Source organism: Mobula hypostoma, chromosome X1, assembly GCF_963921235.1.
Source record: "Mobula hypostoma chromosome X1, sMobHyp1.1, whole genome shotgun sequence".
In the NCBI taxonomy this organism is placed as follows: Eukaryota; Metazoa; Chordata; class Chondrichthyes; order Myliobatiformes; family Myliobatidae; genus Mobula; species Mobula hypostoma.
The window spans coordinates 33,364,473-33,391,724 of NC_086128.1; the positions used below are offsets into that span (position 1 = coordinate 33,364,473).

At 42.6% G+C, this 27,252-nt stretch overlaps 1 protein-coding gene across 17 annotated transcripts in view; it reads left to right on the top strand.

The window, feature by feature from the left end:
- The window catches only part of LOC134340450 (thyroid hormone receptor alpha), a 534,574-nt gene that overhangs the window by 413,992 nt on the left and 93,330 nt on the right, over nucleotides 1–27,252 (top strand). For all 17 annotated transcript variants that reach the window (XM_063037698.1, XM_063037699.1, XM_063037702.1 and 14 more), the window contains 2 exons: nucleotides 18,658–18,758; nucleotides 26,826–26,973. In XM_063037698.1, the coding sequence (XP_062893768.1) occupies nucleotides 18,658–18,758; nucleotides 26,826–26,973 (249 nt within the window). The remainder of the gene's footprint in view (nucleotides 1–18,657; nucleotides 18,759–26,825; nucleotides 26,974–27,252) is intronic.

Here is a 27,252-nt window from a genome sequence, read left to right on the forward strand (position 1 = left end):
CTGACTTGGCCACTCTGATCCTCATGTAGCTGGATGACCATGCTGAGCAACTTTGGGGGGTATCCTAGTCATTCCATGATTTGCCACAGACCTTCCCTGCTCACGGTGTCGAACGCTTTGGTAAGGTCGACAAATGTCACGTACAATCCCTTGTTCTGTTCCCTACATTTCTCTTGGAGCTGCCTGAGAACAAATACCACGTCGGTGGTAAACCTGTTGGCTCTGAAGCCACACTGGTTCTCTGGGAGGTGTTCTTCTGTAATGATGGGCACCAGTCTGTTCAGGAGTACTCTTGCGAGGATTTTTCCTGCAATAGAGAGCAGAGTTATCCCCCGGTAGTTGGAGCAGTCGGACCTTTCCCCCTTGTTCTTATACAGGGCGATGATGACTGCATCACGGAGGTCCTGTGGTCGTTTACCTTGTTCCCAGCAGCAAGCAAAGAACTCATGGAGTTTGGTGTGTAATGCTGGGCCCCCATGCTTCCAAATCTCAAGTGGGATTCCATCAACTCCCGCTGCCTTGCCACTTTTCAGCTGCTCTATGGCCTTTACTGTCTCTTCTAGGGTTAGAATCTTGTCCGGTTCTGTTTTCTCTGGCTGTTGTGGGATGCGATGAATTGCTGAGTCTTGGACCATGCGGTTGGCGCTGAAGGGAGTCTGGAAATGTTCTGACCACCAGTTCGGGATGGACGCCTCGTCTGTGAAGAGCACCTGACTGTCTGCACTGCGCAATGGACTCTGGACCTGGTGCGAAGGGCCATACACCACTCTCAGGGCTTCATACAACCCTCTGTAGTCACCAGTGTCAGCGCAAAGCTGAGTTCTCTTTGCGAGGTTGATCCACCACACGTTCTGAATCTCTCAAAACTTGCGCTGGAGGTTGCTGCATACAAGGTGGAAGGCTGCTTTCTTATCAGGACAAGACGGCTGAGCAATGTGCACCTGGTGGGCGGATCTCCTCTTCGCCAGCAATCCTTGGATCTCCTGGTTGTTTTCATCGAACCAGTCCTTGTTTTCCTTTGTGGAAAACCCTAGGACTTCAGAGGTTTGCAGGATAGTGGTTTCTAGGTGTTCCCAAAGCACTTCTGGAGAGGAGTCTGTGGGGAAACTGGGATCCTGAAGCCTCGACTGAAGATTCGTCTGAAGGTCAGCTTTCAATTCAGTTGACTGGAGGTTGCCAACCTGAAACTTCTTCCTTGGAGTACCTCCTGTCTTTGGCTTGGGTTTGAAATGGAGACTGAGTTTGCAGCGGACAAGAAGATGGTCTGTATGACACTCTGTGCTGGGCATCACTCGGGTGAGTAAGACGTCCCAAAGGTCTCTCTGGTGCACCAAGATGTAGTCTGTGAGGTGCCAATGGTTGGACCGAGGATGCATCCAGGTTGTCTTCAGACTGTCTTTTTGTTGGAAAATGATGTTAGTGATGGTGAGATGCTGCTCCGTGCAAAACTCTTAACAGAAGGCGCCCGTTATCGTTGCAGTTTCCAACACCATGTTTGTCAAGTACTCCTTTCCAGGCTTCTGAATCCTGGCCTACTCTGGCATTGAAGTCGCCAAGGGTGAAGACCTTGTCGTCTGCAGGGGCGTTCCGTACGAGGTTGCGCAGATCAGTGTAAAACTTGTACCACTGAGTCAAACAGACAAAGATAGCAAGAAGGTGGTGAATCTGAGGAATTCATTGCCACAGACAGCTGTGGAAGACAAGTTACTGGATATATTTAAAGTGGAGATAATAGATTTGTGATTAGTAAGGACATAAAAGATTACGGGGAGAAGGCAGGAGAGTGGGGTTGAGAGGAATAATAAATCAGCCATGTTTGAAAGGCAGAACAGACTTGATGGGCTGAATGGCCTAATTTGCTCCTATGTCTTATGGTCTAAGACTCCGTTGCAAAGCATTAAACCAGATGGTACTAACCCAGCGTCCCTACCCAGTACTGCTGCATGTGGTTCATGACTGCCACGCTCCCCTAGTCCAGAGAGAAGACCCGATACCACTGGCCTTCCACAGCCTGGCAGTGTGGTACCAATGGCAATAGGACTCAGGCAGGTCAGTCCAAATACAGATCGACCTTCACTAATCCGGCACCATTGGGACCTGAGGCGTGCCGGATTAGTGAAAATGCCGAATTACAGAAGGATCATATTAAGCATAATCAGTGTTGGATTATCAGAGGAACCGGATTACAGGTAGTCGGATTAATGGAGGTCGACTGTACAGGGAACTCCTGACATCCTTTGAGCAAGACTGGGAGAGGTAGTGAGGCAGTTAAAAATTACTAGCTTTGAAGTAAATAAATACAACCACATTTTGAAAATCAAGTAAGAATACTTAAAAACCCACTGGTAATTAAAATATTCAACAAAGGCAAAAGAAATTAAAAGAAGGTAATTTAACTTTGCCTACTAATTCTTTTCCTGACAATTTCCATTGAAGTCAGTGAGGCCCTCAGATCTGCTCTGGGCCTGATTACAGTAAGATTGGGCTCTCTGGCTCAATTCCGTGGAGAACCCGTCTCCAAAACAAACAGATTTAGTCATCAGAATCCGCTAGTAGAAACAGACTTCCATGTTTGTTGAGGGTGCAGAGGAGATTTACCAAGATGCTGACTGGATTAGAGAGTACATCATATGAGGAAAGGTTGAGCGAGCTAGGGCTTTTCTCTTTGGAGTGAAGGAGAATGAGAGGTGACTTGATAGAGGTGTACAAGATAATGAGAGGCATAGATAGAGAGGCAAGCTAGAGATTTGTTCTCAGGGCAGAAATAGCTAATACGAGGGGGGCATAAATTTAAGGTGATTCGAGTAAAGTATAGGGGGATGTCAGACGTAAGTTTTTTACACAGAGTGGTAGGTGCGTGGAATGCTCTTCCAGGGGTGGTGCTAGAGGCAGGTACATTAAGGACATTTAAGAAACTCTTAGGTAGGCACAGGGATGATGAAAAAAATGGAGGGGGAGGGCTATGTAGCAGGGAAGGGTTATATTGTGCGTTAAAAGGTCAGCACAGCATTGTTGGTCAGAGGGCCTGTACAGTGCTGAGGTGTTTAATTTCCTGTGTGTATGTGTGTGTGTGTGTGTGTGTGTGTGTGTGTAGAAGTCTAGGATTTACTGCAACTTCAGCATGATCCAGCCTCTTGACGTGTTTAATTAGCCAATCAAGATCCAAAGTCTGATGAAAGAGATGGGGGTAGAGGAGAATGCTTTGGGTAGTCAGGGAAAGAGAGCCATCAAGTGACGCCGAGTGAAACCGTGCAAATATCAGCTTCTGATCTTGGTTCCGGCAAGAGGTGGCTTCTGCTGTGGATCAGGTATACCAAAATGCTGGCAAAGGACAGAATACAAAGGTGCTTCAGTTACACCGTGGTGCAATAAATGAATACACTCAATAACTGGACAGGAAACTGAACCATGGACGGCTGAGCAAAGAACCAGAGGGATGTTGCCACCTATAAAACTGTACATAAGTAGAGATGCAGTGCATGAGGGAAGAAACAGTAGAGAATTCAATGCTCCTGCTGATTATTTCTCAATTACCCTTTTTCTTAGGCTAACTCTCAGGTCGAGGATGATCTATTTAATTTGCCTTGGTTAACCAATCTAAAAGACCCTGGTCAGACCCCACTTGGAGTACTGAGCTCAATTGTGGTCACCTCACTACAGGAAGAATGTGGAAACTATAGAAAGGGTGCAGAGGAGATTTGCAAGGATGTTGCCTGGATTGGGGAGCATGTCTTATGAGAATAGGTTGAGCGATGGAGGATGAGAGGTGACCTGATAGAGGTATACAAGATAATGAGAGGCATTGATCGTATGGATAGTCAGAGGCTTTTTCCCAGGGCTGAAATGGCTAGCACGAGAGGGCAGTCTTAAGGTGCTTGGAAGTAGGTACAGAGGAGATGTCAGGGGTAAGTTTTTTATGCAGAGTGGTAAGTACGTGGAATGGGCTGCCGGCAACAGTGGTGGGGGTGGAAACGGTAGGGTCTTTTTAAGAGACTTCTGGGTAGGTACATGGAGCTTAGAAAAATAGAGGGCTATGGGTAACCCTAGGTAACTTCTAAAGTAAGTACATGTTTGGGACAGCAATGTGGGCCAAAGGGCCTGTATTGTGCTGTAGGTTTTCTATTTTTCTAAAGCAAATTCTGCTTGGTTTTTGGAAGGTGGCTGAGGGAATGGTCATCTGGATCCAGTCCTATATGCTTTGGTTTGGCAAATGCAACACATTTCAGCTGGAAACTCAAGCATCACAGATTAACTTTATTCACCATATACGTTCACGTGTATTAGAAATTTGCTGTGGTGTGTTGGTGCTACATACAATAAATTTTTTTAAAAATTAGCAATTATACAGAATAAAGAATTATATAAAAATAGTACAGGTATGGAATAAAATGTGCATACAGTGCATTGACTGATAGAGATGTGGACTAACTAGAATGATTGATCAGATTAACTGCCTGGCGGATAAAACTTCTGTGATGGCATGAAGTTTTTTTAATAACCCTTTAGCACTTTCCAGAAGAGAGTTTTTGCAAAAGGTAGTTTGCTGGGCGGGTAGTGTCTGCAATGATTTTATTCTTTGTCCTGGACACATACGAGTCCTGCAGGGATGGTAGACTGCAGCCAATGACCTTCTCTGCTGACCTGACGGTTCGCCGTAGACTTGTATTTTGTGAGAGGATATTGGGTGCTTGCCCAGTCTCACATACTGCCACCTGTCAAGTGTGTGATCCACCAGCAAATGGGACCTGGTACATGAAGTTTGGATTTCCTCCTGCAGCTCAGGAATATTCAGTGTTAGGAAGACAACTTCATGTCGATTTTAGCATAAAATGGGTGGTGTGTAACTTGAGATTTCAGAGTACTAGAATGTGCTTCATTGGAAATGAGTGCACTTGTAAACAGCCACCGATATACACTGGATATTACCCTACCCGAAAGGAGCTCTCGTACGCCCTGGATATCATGATGCCTGAAAGCAATACTCACCTTACAATACCAAAGATAAAGCTTATCATATACAGTACACTGTGTAGTATGATACACACATATAAAGTAATTATTACAGCACCCGAAAATGACAATGGTGGACGCTAGGAATTATAATATCAGAAAGCAACATTCCTGTGCACTAGGTAGTTCAGAACATGAAATCAACAATTATACAGTGATTATTAAGGTACCTGTGAAAAAACACTGATGTACACTGGGTTTTACCAAACTCATGAACATCATTTATATGCACTGGGTGTTAACATGCCTGAATACGAAATATATTCTACTACCTCTGCAAAATAGCACTTCTCTACACTCGGTAGTATGATAGCTGATAATAGTATTCCCAGTGCAGTAGCTCTCCCTTTTACACTCGATTTTCCAGTGTTTGGAAGCTTTCTAGGATGTTGTGTTCTGCATGAAAACCAGCACTAACTTGGCCCTGTAACTATTCTGGTATTTGCACAATAAACAAGAAACCACAAGCATTTAATTTAATTGCAGGATTTCACATTTCCTTTGAAGCTATAAATATCATCATGCTACAAATAATGTGAAGTTTTCTCCAATATAGATAGAGCTCATTCTTCTAGCTGTGTGAGATTACTTGTTGCAGATTCTAATGCATCTACTATAAGCGCAGTCTGTCTTCCGCTTCTCAGCTTGGTGTTTTAATGGCTTTGAAGATTGACTTTGAAACTTCGAGACATTTTGTTTTGACCTCTGTTATTCACGACTAAATTTTAAGATACTTGTCTCTAAACAATGACCCCAAAAATCTGGTTTTTGGAACTAGCAACAGGATGCTACTGGATGAGAAGCCCAAAACCCAGAGGTGAACATGTGCAACCAAGTGTTTGGTGTCCCAGTCATCGGAGAGTCCAGCATTCATGGGCTGCATTTTGGGATCCGCATCCAGGTTCTTCATTCATTGTCATCAGCGAGTCTGGAGTTGACAACAAACATTGAATCCCGAAGATCGACTGGAAGTCCAGAAGTCGAGGCCTGATAGCTGGAGCCCTGAGTCTGAGAGTCTGCAAGTCCACTGAGGATGTCAAAGGCGTAATGTCTGTGAGTCAGCTGGAGATTGGAGGCTGAGGACGTTGGCTTGGCCTGTAGCTGAAGGACTGTCTGTGTGTGTGTGATTGGGTGGATCGGTTGGAGGGTGCAACGGGGCTTGTTTTGTTGTTCTTGTGTTGATTGTTTTGTTCTGTGAATATTGTGGGCACTGGAATGTGCGGTGACTCTTACAGGCAGCCCCAGCACATCTGGATGTTAACACAAACAGCGCATTTCACTGTATGTTTTGATGTACATGTGATCAATAACTGAATCTGAATTTGAAGCTGAATCAATTATATTACTGCACAGATCTAGTAGGGTTCTGTGATTTGATATATCTCATGATAAACACACAAGGTATTAAAGAACTCAATGTATGAGGCAACATCTGTGGATTGAAACGGACAGTCAACTTGTCAGGTTAAGACTCTTTATCTGGATTGGTCCAGCCCCAATGAAAGGGCTCGACCCAAAACATCGGCTTCCCATTTCCCTCCACAGATGTTGCCTGACCCACTGAGTTCCTCCAGGAACATCCATGTGGCTCCAGATTCCAACATCTGCACTTCCTTTGTGTCTCCGTGTTTCAGGATCAACTTATCTCAGAGGTTCTTAGAACACCCCCCCCCCGACCCCATCTCACTTCAATAGATTCAATATTTCCATTTAATATCAGAGAAATGTATGCAATATACATCCTGAAATTCTTATTCTTCGCAGACATCCACAAAAACAGAAGAGTGCTCCAGAGAATGAGTGACAGTTAAAACATTTGAACCCCAAAGCCCCCTGTACTCCTCCCCTCCCACACACAAGCAGCAGCAAAGCAACGACACTCCCCCACCCCCACTTCCGCAAAAAAACATCAGCACCCTCCACCCACCAAGCAAGCAATAGCAAAGCCCCCAAGAAAGACCATGATCTGCAGTACAACAAAAACTAATTGTTCACCCGACAATTCAACATACCTCAGTTTCTCCCTCTCCCTCTCCCTCCCTTTCTCTCCCCCATTCTCTCTCTCTACCCCCCCCCCAATAAAGAGAAAAAGAGGTGCCTCCTTTCACAATGAGAGGGGAGACATAACAAAACAACCGGCTGACTACGGTGTTAAAAATCTGTTGCACCGCTTTTTTTTCCGAGCTCTCCGCTTGGCGAATCAGCAACAATCTCTCACTTACCAACGAGAGACAGCAATTCACCGAGTACAGAGCCTCCAACAGCTGATCCACTGTTTCTGTTGTTCCATTTTCTCCCGCGACACTTCAGTCAGCATGTTAGCCATAGCATTACAGTTAGTATCACCACTCCTGGATTAGTCTGGGAAAATCATGGGTGTTTAAGAGGCTCTTCATTAGGCACATGACTATGCAGAAAATGGAGGGATGTGGACCATGTGCAGGTGGAAGGGATTAGGTGTCATTTAATTTGCTTAATTAGTTTAGTATAACATTTAGGGCCAAAGGGCCTGTTCCTGTGCTGTACTGTTCATGCTCTATGTTCTATTGTTCCCAAATTACAAGGATCAGACAGGACTTGAGGTCTCAGAACAGGTATGAGGCAAATGGCCTCCATCTGCTTCTCCTTCCATGATTCTTGAGCACTGATTGTTTTTCATCAACTTCAGCCGACAAAATGTGGTTCCCCCTACAGCTGGCTAGCTAGCCAACAGTCATGGAAAGGACATAGGCGTGGACGATGAGTAAAGAACCAAAAGAGAAATCAGTCCACAGAAAAACATCAAAGTTATGGGAAGGAAATGTCAAAAATACTTTTTCTCTCTCTTTGGTATAATTTACACAGTGATGTCATGGCATTGAACAAAACATCAAAGACAGAAAAATAGCAAGCTGGTTAAACATCCTTCCTGACAAGGATCTAAGACAACAAACATAGGATATGATCAAATATTTTGGAGCTGGTTTTCATTGGCTTTGTAAACTCTGTTCAGGAAATCCGAGCATTAGAAGACTCAAAGATGAGGCTGAGGCCATCAAGCCAGGGGAACTGCTTCCTGCCGTAGCTAGATCCGCTCTGAACCTCCCTACTGTTTCACCTCCAGCATCCCTCCACCTGGTTTTATTCAAGACACTTACCACTCTTTCATCTATTGTGGGCTCGTAAGAGAAGAATACAGGGAAGGACAGATTTTGCCTTTCAAAGGAGAACACTTCATGCAACACAAACTTTCTACTGATTCAGCAGATGTTCATGGTTTTGCGTAACTTGAATTTGGTCAAAGTCCAAAATTCTTCAAAGGGTCAGGGATGGGGATGAGGAGGATTTTTTCTTTAAATTCACTGACTTGTGCTGATCTGAATGCAAGGGTGACGGGAGATTTCCAGCAGTAACTGATATAGAGAATTGATTATCAATCCAAAGGGAAAATACAGCAGGGTTAGAGGAGTGGGACCTCCTCAGGAGGCCCTCAATGGTCGAATGGTCTGCATCCTTCAAGCTAATAACAAAGCTGTTGACCTTTTATGGTTGTTGCTTGTTTCCAAGAGTTAAGTGAAGCCCAAACAAGTAGCTGATAGCTGACCAGTTTCATTGCATTATAAACTTCTAAGAACTAAAAACTCAACCAGTCAAAGGGTATCTGTTGAAAGAGAAATACAAGGTTACTGGGATGAATTTTAAGTCTCCAATAATGGTCAGATGAGGTATTAATATTTACAATTAATCAATCTTACATCTATTAAGATACCATAGAGACAGGACAAGTGGAAGATAAGTTTTAATATTCTAATGAGGCTTGGTGCTAAATTTGGATTGATAGTATTTTCATGAAAAATCTTGGTGTATTTTACTACATAGAAGGTAAAACACTAATCTTCGTAAATGGACAAGACTCAGCACTATACGCAGTGGCCACTTTATTAGGTACACCTGTACACCCACTCATTAATGCAACAATTGAGCGCACCTACATGAAACACTGGCGTAGAAAAGCAGCATCCATTATCAAAGATCCTCACCACCCAGACCATGTTCTTTTCTTGCTCCTGCCATCAGGTAGAAGGTACAAGAGCTCACAATAACAGGTTCAAGAACAGTTACAATCCCTCAATCATCAGGTAGAAGGTACAAGAGCTCACAATAACAGGTTCAAGAACAGTTACAATCCCTCAATCATCAGGCTCTTGAACAAAAGGGGATACCTACACTCATTTAAGGACTCTTATCTTGTTAATTTCATGCTTGTTATTTATTGCTATTTATTTATATCTGCATTTGCACAGTTGTTTGGTCATTGATCCTGTTTACAGTTACCGGTTCTATAGATTTGCCAAGTGTGCCCACAGAAAAAGAATCTTAGGGTTGTAAGCAGTGACATGTATGTACTCTGATAATAAATTTTACTTTGACTTTGACTTTGAAATATCTAAGCAGCCAATCATGTGACAGCAACTCAATGCATAAAAGCATGTAGACATGGTCAGGAGGTTCAGTTGTTGTCCAGACCAAGCATCAAAATGGAGAGAAATTGTGATCTAATTGACTTTGACTGTCGAGTGATTGTTGGTGTCAGATGGGGTGGTTTGAGTATCTCAGAAACTGCTGATCTCCTGGGATTTTCACACACAACGATCTCTAGTGTTTACAGAGTGTGGTGTGAACAACAAAAATCATCCAGTGAGCAGCAGTTCTGTGGGTGAAAACGCCTTGTTAATGAGAGGGGTCAGAGGAGAATAGCCAGATAACCACACTCAAATAACCACAGATTACAACAGTGGTGTGCAGAAGAGCATCTCTGAATGCACAACATGTCAAACTTTGAAGTGGGTGGGCTAGAGCATCAGAAGGCCACAAGCATACACTCTGGCCAGTTTATTAGACAAAGGAGATACCTAATGAAGTGGCTACTGAGCATACAGTATATCACCTCTATGTGCAGTTATTCAAAGAGAGTTGTACTTAAGATGGGGGAATGAGGTTGAGCTGTTGTAAGTATGTTTCTATTCCCTTTTTTTTGCACATAATATTGCTCAGACCGAAGCCTTGATTGCTGACGCAACTCGCCCCTTCCCTTTGGTGCACTGTACTTTCCCTTTCACCAGAATGTCTGTCACACCTTAACTGTATGACTTCCATGTGAAATGGGCTCGTGGTCTCCATCCAGTCAAGTGCCTGGTATGCAGAATTACCCAACTCAGCAATCTAGCACATTGCCCTCACAATCTACCTCATCATGGCTGTGCAGCTTATTGTCTGCCTGCACTGGGCTTTCTCTGTAACTGTAGCACTTTATTCTGCTTTCTATTATTGCCATTCCTTTTGTCTACATCAGAGCACTGATGTGTTGAAATGATCTGTGCGGATGGCACAAAAGACAAAGTTTTTCATGGTATCTTGGTGCATGTGACAATAATCAACCAATTTACCAGTTTGCACTTAGAAATAAACTGGCAGTCAGAGAGCAAAAGATGACTCTTTCACTGAAGGCACTAGGAGATGCAAATATGGAGACAGTTAAGGTACTATGCACTCTTGGATTCAGGATGATCATTGTTTTGATTATCATTTTCACTCTGCTGAGCCAAATACTGTATGCCCTAATGTTGATTCTGTGTGAATGAAGAGCAAACGTTTAATGTAGAATATAGAACAATACAGCACAGGAACAGGCCAAATTAAACTCTTCCCTTCTGCCTGCATGTGATCCATATCCTTCAATTCCTTGCATGCTTATGTGCCTGTCCAGTAGTAGTGTTATCCCCTTAATGAAGAACGCCTGTGCGTGACTTTGTTTAACGTGAGGAGGCTGATGCCGCCTTGACAGATTGGGGGCAGGGTCCAGTGGCATGGGATGCAAGACGAATGGGGAACCAACACTGCTGTAACCTTCCTCCGCCTTCACTGCGGTTGTGATGTGTCATCACCCTCTGCCAGCTCCACCGTTGAGGTCTTGGTTGGAACACTCTTTGTCTGGGACCTCCTCCTTGACCTCACTGCCATGGGTGACCCTACCAGGTGCTAAGCTCCAGACAGCGTCGCTCTCAGGATCTTCGGGAACTCATTAGCCTCTCCAGCATGGCAAGGTGACGATTGTCGAAGAAGGTGTCTGTCTAAAAGTGTCTTAAGTGCCACTGTTGTTTCTGCTTTCACCAGTGCTCCTGGCAGTGCATTGCAGCACCTTCTGCTCTCTGTGTAAGGAAACTTGCCTTGCTCATCAATGTTCACCCTCTCACCTTAAACCTATACCATCTGGTATTGGAGATTTGTGCACTGGAATAAAAATGTCTATGACCCTCATAATTTTATAAACTTCTATCAGGTCTCCCCACAGCCTCCAACACTCTGGAGATACCGCTCAGCCTCGAGTGCTTCCACATGTCTGCCACTCCAAGATTATATGATTTTCATGTGAATAGTTGGTGCCCTCAGTTCACTTTCTGGCAAACGGAATTCTCATTGTGTTTCCATTATCAAGGATAAATTAATTCACTAAAAAAAAACTCTGCCTTGTTAAATAAATGCAGGAACAGCTCCTTTAATTGGAAGCCGTTCTTCCCATGAGCAGTCGTTGTTGCAATATTTATCCTGTTATTTCCATTTCCTCCATGATATCCCACTGGAATTCTCCTGTGCCAAGCAGAATATATGGCTGGACTCCTGGGCAGTTTCCAAACTAGACTTCTCAGGCATTGCAGAGTATTGCTTCATTCTGCTGAAAAGACCTGTGTAAGGCTGCATTGAGGAACAATATGCTATGTTAAAAGCACAGAGACATAATGACAAATGTCAGGAGGGAAAGATTCCACCCCAGAAAATGCAGCAGAGTTAAATAATTGAAGCAAGCTCACTCATGAAAGATATCAAGCCAGGGAATTGGAATCTGTGAAGCAGAAAGGAATTGTTTAAATTTCATGTTGTCTATTCATATAAGGAGGAATATTAGAATCTTTGGAATTGAACAACAATATACTATAACCTGTGAACCACGGAGTGCATGATGCAATCTGGATTATACACTTGGAGGTGGAAATTCATTTTTGACTGTTTGTGCTCTCCGTGCAATGTTGCACAAAAGCCTGTCGCATTCTGCTTTTGAAAGTTGATTTAGCTGAAGTCGATGGAGCCAATATTTGGAATTTAAATGTAATCCACAGATACTGCAACATCACATATTTAACCCTTATCTGTCTATACTTCTCACTGCCTCAGTAAAGCTGCCAGCATAATCAAACACTCCAAACACCCCAAACATTGTCTTTCCTCCCCTCTCCCATCAGTCAGAAGATTCAAAAGTCTGAAAGCACATAACACCAGGCTCAAGGGCAGCTTCTATCCCACTGTTATCAGTCTTTTGAACTGAACTCTTGTACAATAAGATAGATCCTTGGCCTCACAATCAACCTTATTCTAGTTTAATGCACTGTGTAATGATTTGATGTGTATGAACAGTATGCAAGACAAGCTTTTCACTGTATCACGGTATATGTGACAATAATAAACCAATTCCAAAAGAGAAACAAAACCATGCAACACAGCATGAATTTCTACTGCAGTCTAAAGCTGTTGATAATACATATTGTAGACAGTGCAAGGGTGTTGGAGTGGATGTTCATCAAGGTGGTGTTCAAATAAATGATTTACCATGGATGGTGTTGAACTTCTTCAGTGTTGCTTGGAGTTACCCAAATGAGAGGAAGTAGTCCACTACACACCTAATTTGTCATGTAGGTGATGGAGAAAAATACCTCAAGATATCATAACATAGCATTAAGTTCCTTCTCATTGGCATCCTGTGGAAATTGATGAAGGAGATCCTGGCTATGTTGCTACTGTTGAAAGTCAAGAGGAGCCAATCAGCTGTGCTAGTATGCTCCAGACATTGCATTGAATCATCCCAAAGTTTTGTACATAATTTGGTATCTGAAGAAAAGCAAATGACACTGATCTCTGTGCTAATATCAGCATGAAGTCCAGCATTTCACCTTACAATGGAAGAAGTATTATATATGAACTCAGTTGGCCATGTTTCACCAGACTTATATAATCGTATAGCACAGAAGATGGCCCTTCAACCTACTGAGTCCATACAGACCCATCAAACACCCAGTTGCACCGATACTACTCTGATCACATTTAATTCTCTCCCTCACTGCCTCTCAATCCCTCCCAGATCCCACCACACACTAACACACTAGAGAAATTTTACAGGAGCCAATTAGCCTACCAACCTTTTATTTTTCTGGAAAAAGCTGCAAAGGGTTGCAACTCAGCCAGCTCCATCTTAGGCAATAGTCTCAGCAGCATTGAGGACATCTTCAGAAGGCGGCACCCATCATTAAGGACCCCAATCACCCAGGATATGCCTTCTTCTCATTGCTACCATCAGGGAGGAGGTACAGGAGCCTGAAAGCACACACTCAAAAGTTTCAGGAACAGCTTCTTCCCCTCCACCATCAGATTTTGGAATGAACCAAACCATGAACACTACCGTCCTTTTCTGCACTGCTAATTTAACTAAATGTGTATGTATATATTCCTTATTGTAATTTATAGTTTTTTCTATGTTTTACACTGTACAGCTGCCAGAAAACAACAAATTTCACAACATATGTCAATGATAATAAACTTGATTCAGATGCAACATCCATGCTTTTTTGAGATGTGGGCGGAAACAAGAACACCCAGCAGAAACATAGCCACAGGGAAAACATGCGAACTCCGCAGGGACAGCACTGGAAGTCTGAATGGAACCCAGGTGACTGGAAGAGTGAGAGAGCAGCTGTACTAACCTGAGTAGCTCTTGCCCCATTTCTTTGAGTCAAAATGATTGTTCTTAACCATGTTCAGCTACTTCGTGAATGACCTTTATCGTAAGGTCACATGTTAGGTTGATGAGGGGGGATTTACCTAATCCGTTGCTTTAAAGCTACACTCCCTTTGTTTACACAACAAGCTATTTACCAGCTGTTATCTCATGACCAGACTACCCATCTGAATAAAACCCCATTACCGTTCAAGATTTTATTTTGTTCTTCAATTAAAATGTTATTCTTTGTGTAGGTTCCAGTGCGTCATTCTACCTGGGATGCTTGTGATCTTAATACTTTTTAGATTAACATATATCAAGACTATCTGATATGGTAGCATGTTTATCTCTTGCACCTGGTGTTGCTCTTATATTAAAATCCCTGAGGGGAACAAAATATCAGAGATGCAGTAATTAGGTTTCACTGAATTGTAGCTACATTGAAATTTAACCTGCGCCTCAAGATAATGGGAATTACTAATAACTCTCATGAGGGATACTGATCAAGCGACAAGCCTTGCAGCAAATATCTTTTAATGAGGAACGTTGATCTTCGGATCAATTCCCAATCTTATCCAATGATACTGCCTGTAATAATGTGGTGACCACGTTGAAATGTACCACTCAACCTCCACAGCATATTGATTGTTTTATCCACAAGAGATTCTGCAGATGCTGGAAATGAAGGGTAACACTCACTCAAAATGCTGAAGGAACTACCAAGCTGCTGAGTTCCTCCAGCATTTTGTGTGTGTTGATAGATTTATCCATCTTGTTTGCAAACAGCTACATTGCCCTCATTCCAAAGCTGCTTCTGACTCCCAATACACCACTGAAGTCAGAGATACTCCTTCAAAGTCCCTCCATCTTGTTACATCTCCAGACAGTCTATAAAGTTCCAGACAGTCTATAAAGTAGACCTTTAATCACCTTTGTGCCTTAAAGAGGGTTACTAGCTGGTGGTAGGTTAAATTGGTTTTTATATTATGCATCATTTGAGCAAGCAGGAGAATCAAGAATAAAAGATGCCAACCATGTCCACTTGTACGTTAAACACAAGAGATTCTGCAGGTGCTGGAAATCCAGGGCAACACACACACAAAATGCTGGAGGAACTCAGCAGGTTAGACAGCATCTATGGACAGGAATAAACAATCGATGTTTTGGGCTGAGACCCTTCATCAGAAGTGTAAAGGACTGGGAACAATCCAGAATAAGAATGTGTTGGGAGGGAAGGAGTACAAGTAGACGGGTGATCAGTGAAACCAGGTGAGGGGAAAGGTTGGTGGGTGGGTGGGAGAGAGGCAAGCCAATACCATGATGAAGACACACTCAGATTGGAGATACATCACCTCATATTCCATCTGGGTGAAACCTGACAGAATGACCATCAGTTTTTCTAACTTGCTGTAATTTCCCTCCCCCTTCCTCCTTCTCTATTTTCCATTCCCCATTCTGGCTCCCTTCATTCTCCTTCTCACCAGCCCATCATTTCCCTCTGGTGTCCTTCCTCCTGCCCTTTCTCGCAAGGAACACTCTCCTCTCCAATCAGATTCTTTCTTCTCCAGCCCTTTACCTCTTCCACCTATCACCTCCCAGCTTCTTACTTCCTCCCTGCTCCCCCCACCACCACCCACCTTCTCCCTCTCCTGGTCTCACCTATAAAACTCACAGCTTGAAGTGTATTTGAAATGAATTAGTTTGCAATACATGTTGGTATAACAAGAGGAGACACAAGTGACTGTTGATGCTGGAATCTAGAGCAACAATCAAGATGCTGGAGGACCTCAATGGGTCAGGCAGCATCTATGGAGGGAATTGGACAGTTGACAGTTCAGGTCAAGGCCTTTCATCTGGACTGAATGATAAAGGGGAGGTAGCCAGTGTAAGGAGATGAGGGGAAGAGGTGAGGCAAGGGGAGGCACAGCTGTGTAGTGGTTAGTGCAATTGCTCTACGGCGCCAGTGATCGAGGTTCAATTCCCGCCGCAGTCTGTAAAGAGTTTGTACATTCTCCCGTGACTTTGTCGGTTTCCTCTGGCTGCTCCAGTTTCCTCCCACATTCCAAAATGTACGGGTTAGTAAGTTGTGGGCATGCTATGTTGGCGACACTTGTGGGTTTGCCACCAGCACATCCTCGGACTGTGTTGATCGTTGACACATACGGTGCATTTCACTGTATGTTTCGATGTACATGTGACAAATAAAGCAAAACTTTAAAGGAACTGGCAAGCGGTAGGTAGATCCAGGTGATGAGAAGTGATAAGCTGGAGGAAGTGAGAATGGAACTGGTGATAAGAGATTGGGAGATGATAGGTGGAGGCAACAAAAGGCTGCAGATGGCGGAATCTGATAGGAGAGGAGAGTGAACCATAGAACCATATAGGGGAACAGTGGGGGGGGGTGAGGGGGACTATGTGAATGATGAGCAGATGTACCTTGAAACACATATCCATCACAACAAGCCATTTAATGGCTGAAAATAATGGGCAGGTGTGTCTTGATATTGAAAGAAGGTATAACGGGTAAAAGTGATACCAAGGTCCTTTCACATTTTCCCATTTATATTATTGTTACACCATTGCTACCATGACAGATGGCAAAACCTTAGTGACTGTTATGTCAATGAATATGAAATCAAAAAATAAGGGAATCTGATGGCCAGTTAGTCAACTTCCACAATGAACGATGAGTAATTAATATCTTGGGCCCTAATACATTGGCTAACAATTCCAAAGGCATCAATCTTTATTGTTTGCTGTGCTGAAAGTTCGCTGATATTTCTGGCACATTCTCTTTTCCCTCAAGCTTCAGACTTCATCAGGTTGGATCTTAATTCCTTCAGTGAGGAATTCCTGGCAGAATGGAGCCTTTTTAAATGGACATTCTTTTGGGCTTTTGACTGCTATTTGAATGGAACCTTAATTAGATTGCTGGTCTCCAAAGTTCACTCAGATACCAATGGAGGCACTTTGGGTTCTTGGTCATTTGTTTAATGAGCCTTGTAGTTCTGGTTGACATGAGATAGAAACCACTTCAATTAATAACAGTCCCTTTGAAGTGCCATTTATCTTTGCAAGTGTTTCTGATGGAAGTCCATGAACCTGATGTCAGGTCATTTTAATTGTGTCTCCATTGGGTTCACTGAAACCTCACACCCTTTGAAAGCATAAGAATTATTCGAGGAGCAATTACTGCACAGGTTAAACTGATTGAACTCGCCCTTCTCTTTTTTTTTCCCAGGCAGACAGACAAGCATTGCTGGAATGAATATAGCTTTAGGCAGATCAATGCCGAGCACAAAGGAGTCTGCTTGGATGGCACTTCAACTCTTAACCAATTTGCATACCGCAGCTGCAATGTATATTCGAGGATGCCACTGCAATATTCTGTTTACAATTTATATCAATGGAATCATATGTAATACAGCATTCCTGATATGACACAGTCCCAATAAAGGGTCTGAGCCCAAAATGTCGACTCCGTATTCCTCTCCATAGGTGCTGCCTGACCTGCTGAGTTCCTCCAGCATTTTGTGTGTGTGTGTGTGTGTGTGTTGCTCTGTATTTCCAGCATCTGCAGAATCTCTTGTGCTGATAATATCTCTAAATTGGCTGATGACACAAGGCTGGATTATGAGTTGTGAGGAGGATGCACAGAGGCTGCTGTGGCTATTTAGACATTGAGTGAGTGACAAGTGCGTGCCAAATGAAGCAAAATGTGCATCAAGGGATATGCAACAAGCCTGTGGATATGGTACTGAGATGAACAATGGGTCAAATAATCTACTTCAGCACTTTGTTTTCTATGTTGTTTCTACACTTCTAACATCTTGCCAGCTCCATAGTTTCATTGCCAGTTCCTCGCAAACCCATGGTCTGTACCATCTGGATGAACAAGGGCAGCTAACACATGGGAAAGCCACAGAGGTCCCTTTGAGGCACACACTTCCCCAACTTCAACTTTACAACATTGTTTCTTCATTGTCACAGGGTCAAAATGTTGGAATCCCTATCTGGACAGACTCAAAGACAGCTTCTGTCCTGCTGTTATCAGATGCTTTAACAGACTTTTCATATGCTAAAAGATGAACGATAGCTAGTAGATTATTTGCAGATCTATTTCTTGTGCTGGCCCACCTCTGATCTTCTATAAATCTACTAACACCTGGCATAAAATTCAGAGACAAGCTCCAGTTTTATCCCTTACTCTGCTGATCACTTACTCCTGCCTCAACTGATCAGTCACTGAAAACCTCTTACACATCGTGATAGTTTAACTCCCAACTATTCAACAAACCTGGCATATGGTGTGGGCTTCAGTGCAAACTTACATCTCTGTGAGGTAGGGAAACTTGTCTATGATCCAGACCATTCAATGTCAGCTATGGCCATACTCCCTCCCAGACATTCAGTTGCAGTGGATCTGAAAATGTGAAGATGAGTAGATCAGCTAATGACGAGTGCATGAGAAAATATCCAGTTTGTAATTCTCAAATGTTACCTTGGATTAGAAAAATCTCCAGTTTGCAATTCTCAATTGTTATCTTGGGACTGCTTAAAATCATCTATCTACGTTAACTTCTGTTTTTTAGTTTATGTCCAATTGCCAGCTTAAGTTTGGGCTTTTTGCACACAGAGCCAATTGTGTTAAGCACAAAAATCCAATGGAGGGTGCTATATACAGTATATTCTCCTCCTGTATTCGAAATGGCTAACCCTTTACTTTTCAACTCACCCCTATTTCCAAGCTGTCCATTGAAAGGTAACAGCCAGGCAGTGTCCACCTCTTCAATTTCGTACTGTGGCTCTGAGTTCTGATTCTTTGTGTTTTTTCCTTTCAGGGTACATTCCCAGTTATCTGGAGAAGGATGAGCCCTGTGTGGTCTGTGGTGATAAGGCAACCGGATACCATTACCGCTGCATCACATGCGAAGGCTGTAAGGTGAGAATTATAATGTGGTTTACAACATTGTGAATACTTGTGAATACAACATTGTGAAGACGAATATTTTCCTCAAACTCGTTTCTTTCCCACTGTGTCATGATGGAAGACCTTCTCCCCCCACCCCCTACCCCATTGGACAGAAGATACTGAAGTCTGATAGCACAGACCACAGGCTCACGGACAGCTTCTACCTCACTGTTATTAAAATGTCTTTAGTAAAGATGAACTCTTGACCTCAAAATTTACCTCATAATGATCTTGCACCTCATTGTCTACATGCACTGCACTCTCTCTGTAGTTGTTAACACTTTATTCTGCATTGTTATTGTTTTACCTTGTACTTCCTCAGTGCACTGTACAATGGTCTGATGTATATGAACTGTATGCAAGACAAGCCATTCACTGTAACTCAATACATGTGAACATAAACCAATTCCAATTCAAATTTTCCTTTCCCTTGGCTACAAAGTTTTGGGTGTTTCCTCACCTATGTAGCTCAGTGATATAGAACATAGAACAGTACAACACAGAACAGGCCCTTCGGCCTAGGATGTTATGTCAACCTTCCAACCTACTTCAAAATCGATCTAACCCTTCTCTTCCACAAAGCCATCAATTTGTCTTTCATCCATATCCCTATCTAGAGTCTCTTAAATGCCTCTGATGTATCTGTCTCTACCACTACCCCTGGCAATGCATTCCACACACCAACCAGTCTCTGTGTTTAAAAAAAAACACCTCTGTCTTCCCACCCCCTCGCCCCCAGTAATGCTCACTCCCATTGGTGATGGCTTATACCGAAAATGCATTCCCAGAGAAAGCAGATTTGGTGTCAAAAGTAAGTGAGTGTCCTTCACCCAGGAATTGCTAGAACAGATTTCACCCTTGGGGGTGTCATATTTACATCTATCTTCAACACATTAATATGTGCTTTATACTCATTCATGAGATGTAACCTATGCATGCCACCTTGGCTCAACAGAGGAGCATGTTCAGTAATAGACTAAGACAACTGCGCTGCTCCAAAAGAGCGCGATATGATGTCATTCTTACCCTCGGCCATTAGGCTCTATAATGAGTCAACCTATAGCCAGGGAAGTGATGGCCCCCTCCTGTTAGTCTTTTTGAGGTAACTTTTTTTTAATTCTTTCTTACTTCTCTTCTAATATTTGTACATTAGTGTATCTGTTCACCTGTAATGCTACTGTGATACTGTAATTTTCTTTGGGATCAATGAAGTATCTATCTATCTACCTGTAGTGTTAGGAAGGCCAGCATTTTATGGCCCAGCTCTTGTCAATCTACATGGCTTGCTAGATTATCTCGAGAGTATTTGAGAGTCAGAGACATTGACCTAGACCAAAAATCACATACATAAACAAGTCAGGGTAAAAATGGTAAATACCCTTCCCTAACAACTGTGTATTTCTATAGAAAAGCAAAAACCTGCAGAGGAAGAGAGCTTAAAATAAAAGCAGGTAAGACCATAAGACATAGGAGCAGAATCAGGCCATTCGGCCCATCAAGTCTGCTTCACGATCGTATTATGGCTGATCCCGGATCGCACTCAATGCTGGAAGTATTCAGCAGATATTGCAACATCTGTGGAGAAAGAAATAGAACTAGCATTTCAAATCACATATACCATTCATTGGAATGTTAATCATCAGAACCTTTCACCAGTTCTAATTAAAGGTCATCAACCTAAAGCATAATATTGCATCTCTCTCCACAGATGCTGCCAGACCTGCTGAGTATTGTCAGTTTTTAACCATTCATATTGCAGCCTTGCAGAATCCAACATTACAGAATTCCCTCAATATTACCCCAGATATTCAGCCTAGATTTTTAGTGTTATGTCAGTAGAGATACACCAAAACCCATAGCCATCAGAATCAGGAGGGAGGTGGAAAGCCCTTCTTTCCAATCAAGGTTCCAAACTCAATAGTTCATTTGTGGCTTTTCTTATGGGAAAACAAAATGCTATCATGTTAGTCAAGGTTTGTCAATAAGGGCCTCGCAGCAGATATTTGTTCACACTTTCAGTGTTTTTGCAAGTCGAAAACATTGTATAATTAATTAGACATGCAGCATTCAACAAGTTGTCAAGAAACTTGACCAAAAGTTTACAGTGAAGCAGCTGCTAAGCCCAACACTTGCCAGAAAGTTGGATCACATTGGTCTTTTACTGAATTAAGTTCCCACAGTAGCCGCGGTCCAGGATTGGACTAGGTAACAGGTTGACCAGTGTCATGTTTTTGAATGATCGCCATTCAATTGAGTTCTCTGCTTACAGAAGCCAATAATGTGGATTTTAACATACTGGTCTGTATCAATTATTCCCAGGCACCAACATCAGAAACCAGGAGCTAACTGGCAATTTTTGAAAAATGATATACCCATGCAGTTTATCCATTTCCATTTCAAAAGATCTGAAAGGCTATTTCCAAAGTATAGATTCAATTACAAGACAAAGCAAGACAAGATTGTTTAATGTCACTTCCACTGCACAAGTGTAAAGGAGAACAAAATAATTGTTACCTGGATCTGATGCAGCACAAAAACACAATACGATAGAGAACACAATAATAATGAAAAATCCACGATAAATATAAATACATAAAATAGCTTATATACTGAGATTGATTGTATGTCCATAAAGTGTTGCTAGGCACAGGAGTATCTGTACATAAGGAGATTGACAAGAACTGATAAAGTAGTGGTGGTTAAGGGTGTGCTAGGGTGGGTTAGTGGGTGGAGGTGTTGATCAGCCTTACTGCTTGGGGAAAGTAACTGTCTTTGAGTCTGGTGGTCCTGGCGTGGATGCGAAATAGCCTCCTCCCTGGTGGGAGTGGAACAAACAGTCCGTGTCAAGGTGGATGGGATCCTTTATGATACTCTTGGTCCTGTTCTGTATATATGACATCCAGATGAGATCTGTTGCATATAATCTATTCTCCTTGAATAAATTAAGAGATTTTTACAGGAAGTGAGTTCAGTTTTATTGAATGTACTGTATTAGTTCCCCTGACTGGGCTGAGGAGAGATTTGGAGTCTAGTACTGCCAGCAGACCAAACACCCAAATTTAAGTATTACAGTTCTGGTTGCCCTGCTCTAGGAATGATGTCATTAAATTGGAGAGGGCACAGAAAAGATTTAGGTGGATTTTACTGGAACTGGAGTGCATGGGTTATATTGGGAAGCTGGATAGGGGAACTTTTCCCCTGGAGCAAAGGAAGATAGGGAGTGACCTCATAGAGGTCTGTAAATTCACAAGGGGCATAGGTAAGGCCCAGACTTTTCACAGAGTAGGAAAGCTTAAAAGTAAAGGGCATACATTTAACATGAGAGGGGTAAGATTTAAAAAGGGCCCCCAAACAACTTTTTTTCCACACGCAGAGTGGTGCCTATATGGAATGAGCTGTCAGAGGAAGTGCTAGAGACAGGAACATGGATAGGAAAGGTTTAGAGGGATATGGGCCAAATGCAAGCAAATAAAAATTAAGATAAAGAGTAGCGCGCGCACACACACACACACACACAGTGCTGGAGGAACTCAGTAGGTCAGGCAGCATCTCGGGAAATGAATAAACAGTTGACATTTCCGGCCAAGACCCTTCATCAGGACTGATGAAGGGTCTCAGCCCAAAACGTCGACTGTTTGTTCCCTCTGTAGATGCTGCCCTGATCTATTGAGTTCCTCCAGCATTTTGTGTGTGTTACTCTGGATTTCCAACCTCTACAGAATCTCTTGGTGCTTAAGACAAAGATTAGTGTTTTTTTGTCACATGTACAGTGCATCTAAACATACAGTGTAATGCATTGTTTGCGTAAAATCAAATCAACAAGGATTGAACTGGGTAACTCGCAAATGTCACCACGCTTCCAGCACCAACATAGTATGCCCACAGCTCACTAACGCTAACTGGTACATCTTTGAAATGTAGGAGGAAACCGGAGTGCCCAGGGGAAACCCACGCTCTCACGGGGAGGATGTTCAAACTTGTTGCGGACAGCAATGGGAATCGAACTCTGTTCTTACAGCTGGCTGCTGTGAAGCACTGCACTAACCACGAGGCTACTGTGCTGCCCAGTTAGATGACTTGGTCATTATGGAATTGTAGAGCCATGCTGTATATCTCTATGACCTAAAATAAAAGGGTAACTGGAAATGGTGAAAGTCTGGAGTTCAGTTGCACTGGTGCCAAACTAATAATCTCACAAAAGATCCCAAAATCCTCTTTTTCAAGAGTTCTTGAGAAATTTATGCACTCTTGGAATGCCATATGAAATGTTAAATTGAGGCCCCTTTCTCTTTCTCAGGAGACATAAAAGATCGAGTGGCATTATTTCAAAAAACAGCAACATAGTTCTGCCTGCTGTTCAACCAGTATTTATCCCAGACTTCATATTACCAAACATCAGATGATATGACCTTTATTGTATTGCTTTTGGTAGGAGGTTGGCTAAGTTACCTACATTACAACAGTGAACACTTTTCAAAAACACTGTTAATCACTTTGGAATGTCCTAAAAGAACACAAAAGACTCCATATAAATATAAATCTTCCCAGTTTTTTTGGAACCTAGTTGATAAGTGGAACAGGCCCAAGTGCTGAATGACTATTCAAAGACTACGTTCAGTCTCTGATCTGAGCAAAAGTATCCGCAGAAACATTGGAATAAGCCAAAGAAACTGTCTTATTTTGCTTTGTAATGTCCGGCATCTGTGCATCTGTGCATCTCACAGATTCTACACAAACAGCAGTGAAGCACTTGAAACTTAGAGGAAAGTAGTGGCTACTTGAAGAGATGAACAACTTATCACCTGAAGTTACTTTGAATGTTAGGTCATAGATGGATAGGTACTTTATCGATTCCAAAGGAAATTACTCTGTCACAGTAGCATTACAAGTGCACAGATATACAAATATACAAATATTAGAAGAGAAGTAAGAAAGAATAAAAAATAAGTTACCTCAAACAGTCTAACAGGAGAGAGTCATCACTTCCCCAGCTATAGGTTGACTCATTAGAGAGCCTAATGATCGAAGGTAAGAATGACATCATGTAACACTCTTTGGAGCAGTGCAGTTGTCTTAGACTATTAGTAAAAGTGCTCCTCTGTTCAGCCAAGATGGCATGCAGAGGGTGAGAAACATTGTCCAGAATTGCCAAGATTTTCTGCAGTGTCCTTTGTTCTATCACAGCCTCCAGCGTGTCCATTTTGACTCCTATAACAGAGCCAGCCTTCCTAATCAGTTTACTGAGCCTGTTGGCATCACCTGTGTTGATGCCATTGCCCCAGCACACCACCACATAGAAGATTGTACTGGTGACGACAGACTGGTAGAACATGTGAAGGAGAGGCCTGCATACTCCAAAGGACCTCAGTCTCCTCAGGAAGTAGAGGTGACTCTGGCCCTTCTTGTACACGGCCTCTGTGTTGATGCTTCACTCAAGTCTGTCATCCAGGTGCACTCCCAGGTACTTGTAGGTCCTCACCACATCCACATCCTCACCATCAATAGTAACAGGGAGTAGTGCGGGGTTAATCTTCCTAAAGTCCATCACTATCTCCTTTGACTTACTGTTGAGCTGCAGGCAATTCAGCTTGCACCATTTGACAAAGTCCTCCACCAGGGCTCTGTATTCATCCTCCCATCCTCCCTTTATACACCCAACGATTGCCAAGTCATCAGAGAATTTCTGCAGATGACATGACTCAGTGTTGTATCTAAAGTCTGAGGTATGCAGGGTAAACAGGAAGGGAGCCAATACAGTCCCCTGTGGGGCCCCAGTGCTGCTTATAGCCATGTCTGACACACAGCTCTGAAGCCACACAAACTGTGGTCTGCCAGTCAGATAGTCCATTATCCAGGACTCAATGGAAGTGCCAACCTGCATTGAATGGAGCTTTTTTCCAGCAATGAGGGCTGTATGGTATTGAAGGCACTTGAGAAATCAAAAAACATGGTCCTCACAGTGCTGTCCTGTTTATCGAGATGGGTAGCTCCATCTATTCTCCTCAGTCCTTTATCTCTTCAGACACTTTCTTAACAAAAGTCATTGAATCATTCAGACTTTCTCTACTCTACAAATGGAAAGTTGGCTACAACTTAACAAAAGTTTATGTAATAACATTGGAGAGATCATAATAAAAGTCACAGCACAAATTACTGACAGAATGAACAGTAAAGCCAAAATGTGTACTAGAATTTAAGTTACAAGTTCAATCATCCTTACTGATGAATCTTTACAATGACACCCCAAGAAACATACAACCTGATGTTAATTGCTGATTAATTTCCACAGATAGTCTCAAATGATTGCTTAATTTTTTGAACATCACAAGAAATCATACAAATTGAATAATTAAAATAAAAAGTAATTAACTTAATGGCATCTCCAAAAAACAGCTTGAGGAATTTGAAATGAAAATTTAAATTAGAGGAGCAGCTTGTGGCCTATGTTAGAACCTAGATGTATCCTGGACAATGAAGATAAAAAGGATATTTTATGAGGTCAGATAGTATAAATTGCACCCAAGTCATGAAGAGTTTAGAGAAATGATTAGAACATAAGTGATTGTGAGCTGGCTTGGAAAAGTAGATACTCTAGGGATTCTTTCCACAGGTGGTAGAACCCTTCCTACTAAGGCCATTCTCTCTTCTCCCTTTTCCTTTCCACAATCACACCCTTTCCATAAGACCATAAGACATAGGAGTAGAATTAGGCCATTTGACCCATCGAGTCTGCTCTGCCATTTAATCATGGCTGATCCTTTTTTTTTTTTATCTCCTCAGCCCCACTTCCCGGTAACCTTTGATGCCATGTCCAATCAAGAACCGATCAAGCTCTGCCTTAAATACACCCAACAACCTGGCCTTTACAGCTGCCTCTAGTAATAAATTTCACAAATTCACCACCCTCTGGCTAAAGAAGTTTCTCCACATCTCTGTTTTAAATGGACTCCCCTCCATCCTGAGGCTGTGCCCTCTTGTCCTAGACTCCCCCACCATGAGAAACATCCTTTCCAGATCGACTCTGTCTAGGCCTTGCAACATTCGAAAGATTTCAATTAGATCCCCCCTTACCCTTGTAAGTTCCAGCAAGTACAGACCTAGAGCTATCAAGCATTCTTCGTATGATAACCCTTTCATTCCCAGAATCATCCTCGTGAACTTCCTCTGAAGCCTCTCCAATGCCAACACATCTTTTCTTAGGTGAGGAGCCCAGAACTGTTCACAATACTCAACACTGTCCACAACATTGTATTTCATTTGCTACTTTCTTGCCCATTCTCCTAATCTGTCTAAGTCCTTCTGCATCCTACCTGTTTCCTCAACACCACCTGCCCCTCCACCAATCTTTGTACTATCTGCAAACTTGGCAACAAAGCCATCTATTCCATCATTTAAATCATTGATATACAGCATAAAAAGAAGCGGTCCCAACACCAACCCCTGCAGAACACCAGCAGCCAACCAGAAAAGGATCCTTTTATTCCCACTCGCTGCCTCCTACCAATCAGCCAATGCTCTAACCATGTTAGTAACTTTCCTGTAATACCATGAGCTCTTAACTTGGTAATCAGCCTCATGTGTGGCACCGTGTCAAAGGCCTTCTGAAAGTCCAAATATACAACATCCACTGCATTCCCTTTATCTATCCTACTTGTAATCTCCTCAAAGAATTCCAACAGGTTTGTCAGGCAAGATTTTCCCTTAAGGAAACCATGCTGACTTTGTTCTATCTTGTCCTGTGTCTCCAAGTACTCCATAACCTCATCCTTAACAATTGACCCCAACATCTTCCCAACCACTGAGTTCAGGCTAACTGGTCTATAACTTCCTTTCTGCTGCCTTCTTCCTTTCTTAAAGAGTGGGCTGACAAAGTCCAAAGATTTTTGAAAAATCATTACTAATGCCTCCACATTCTCTACCGTTACCTTTTTCAGAACCATAGGGTGCAGTTCCCTGCTTCCTTCCGCCTAGAGTTCTGCTACTGAGGCTTCCGGTTACGTGTTTCCCCTTCCTTAAAATTTTCTGTTCTATTTTTAGGGTTTCTTCCGGAGGACAATCCAGAAAAACTTACACCCTGCTTATTCCTGTAAATATGATGGCTGTTGTGTGGTTGACAAGATCACCAGAAACCAGTGCCAACTCTGCCGATTCAAGAAATGCACCGCTGTTGGCATGGCAATGGACTGTAAGTGCCTCAGATATTATATCTCTACCTTTCCATGTTACTGAAACTTAAATCTTGAATCGGTGAATAGAATACCATACCACCTTTAATATGAAATCTCTCATTCATCTCTTCTTTTTGCTTAGTTGAAAACAAACAGATTGGATATATTTAAGGGGAAGTTTGAAGATATGAGGGAGAATGGACTGGAAGGTTACATTGCTTGGTTAGGTGAAAAAGAGCAAGTAGACTCTAATGTTTAGAATTTCCTTGCAATGTAGAAGGAGACCATTTGGCCTA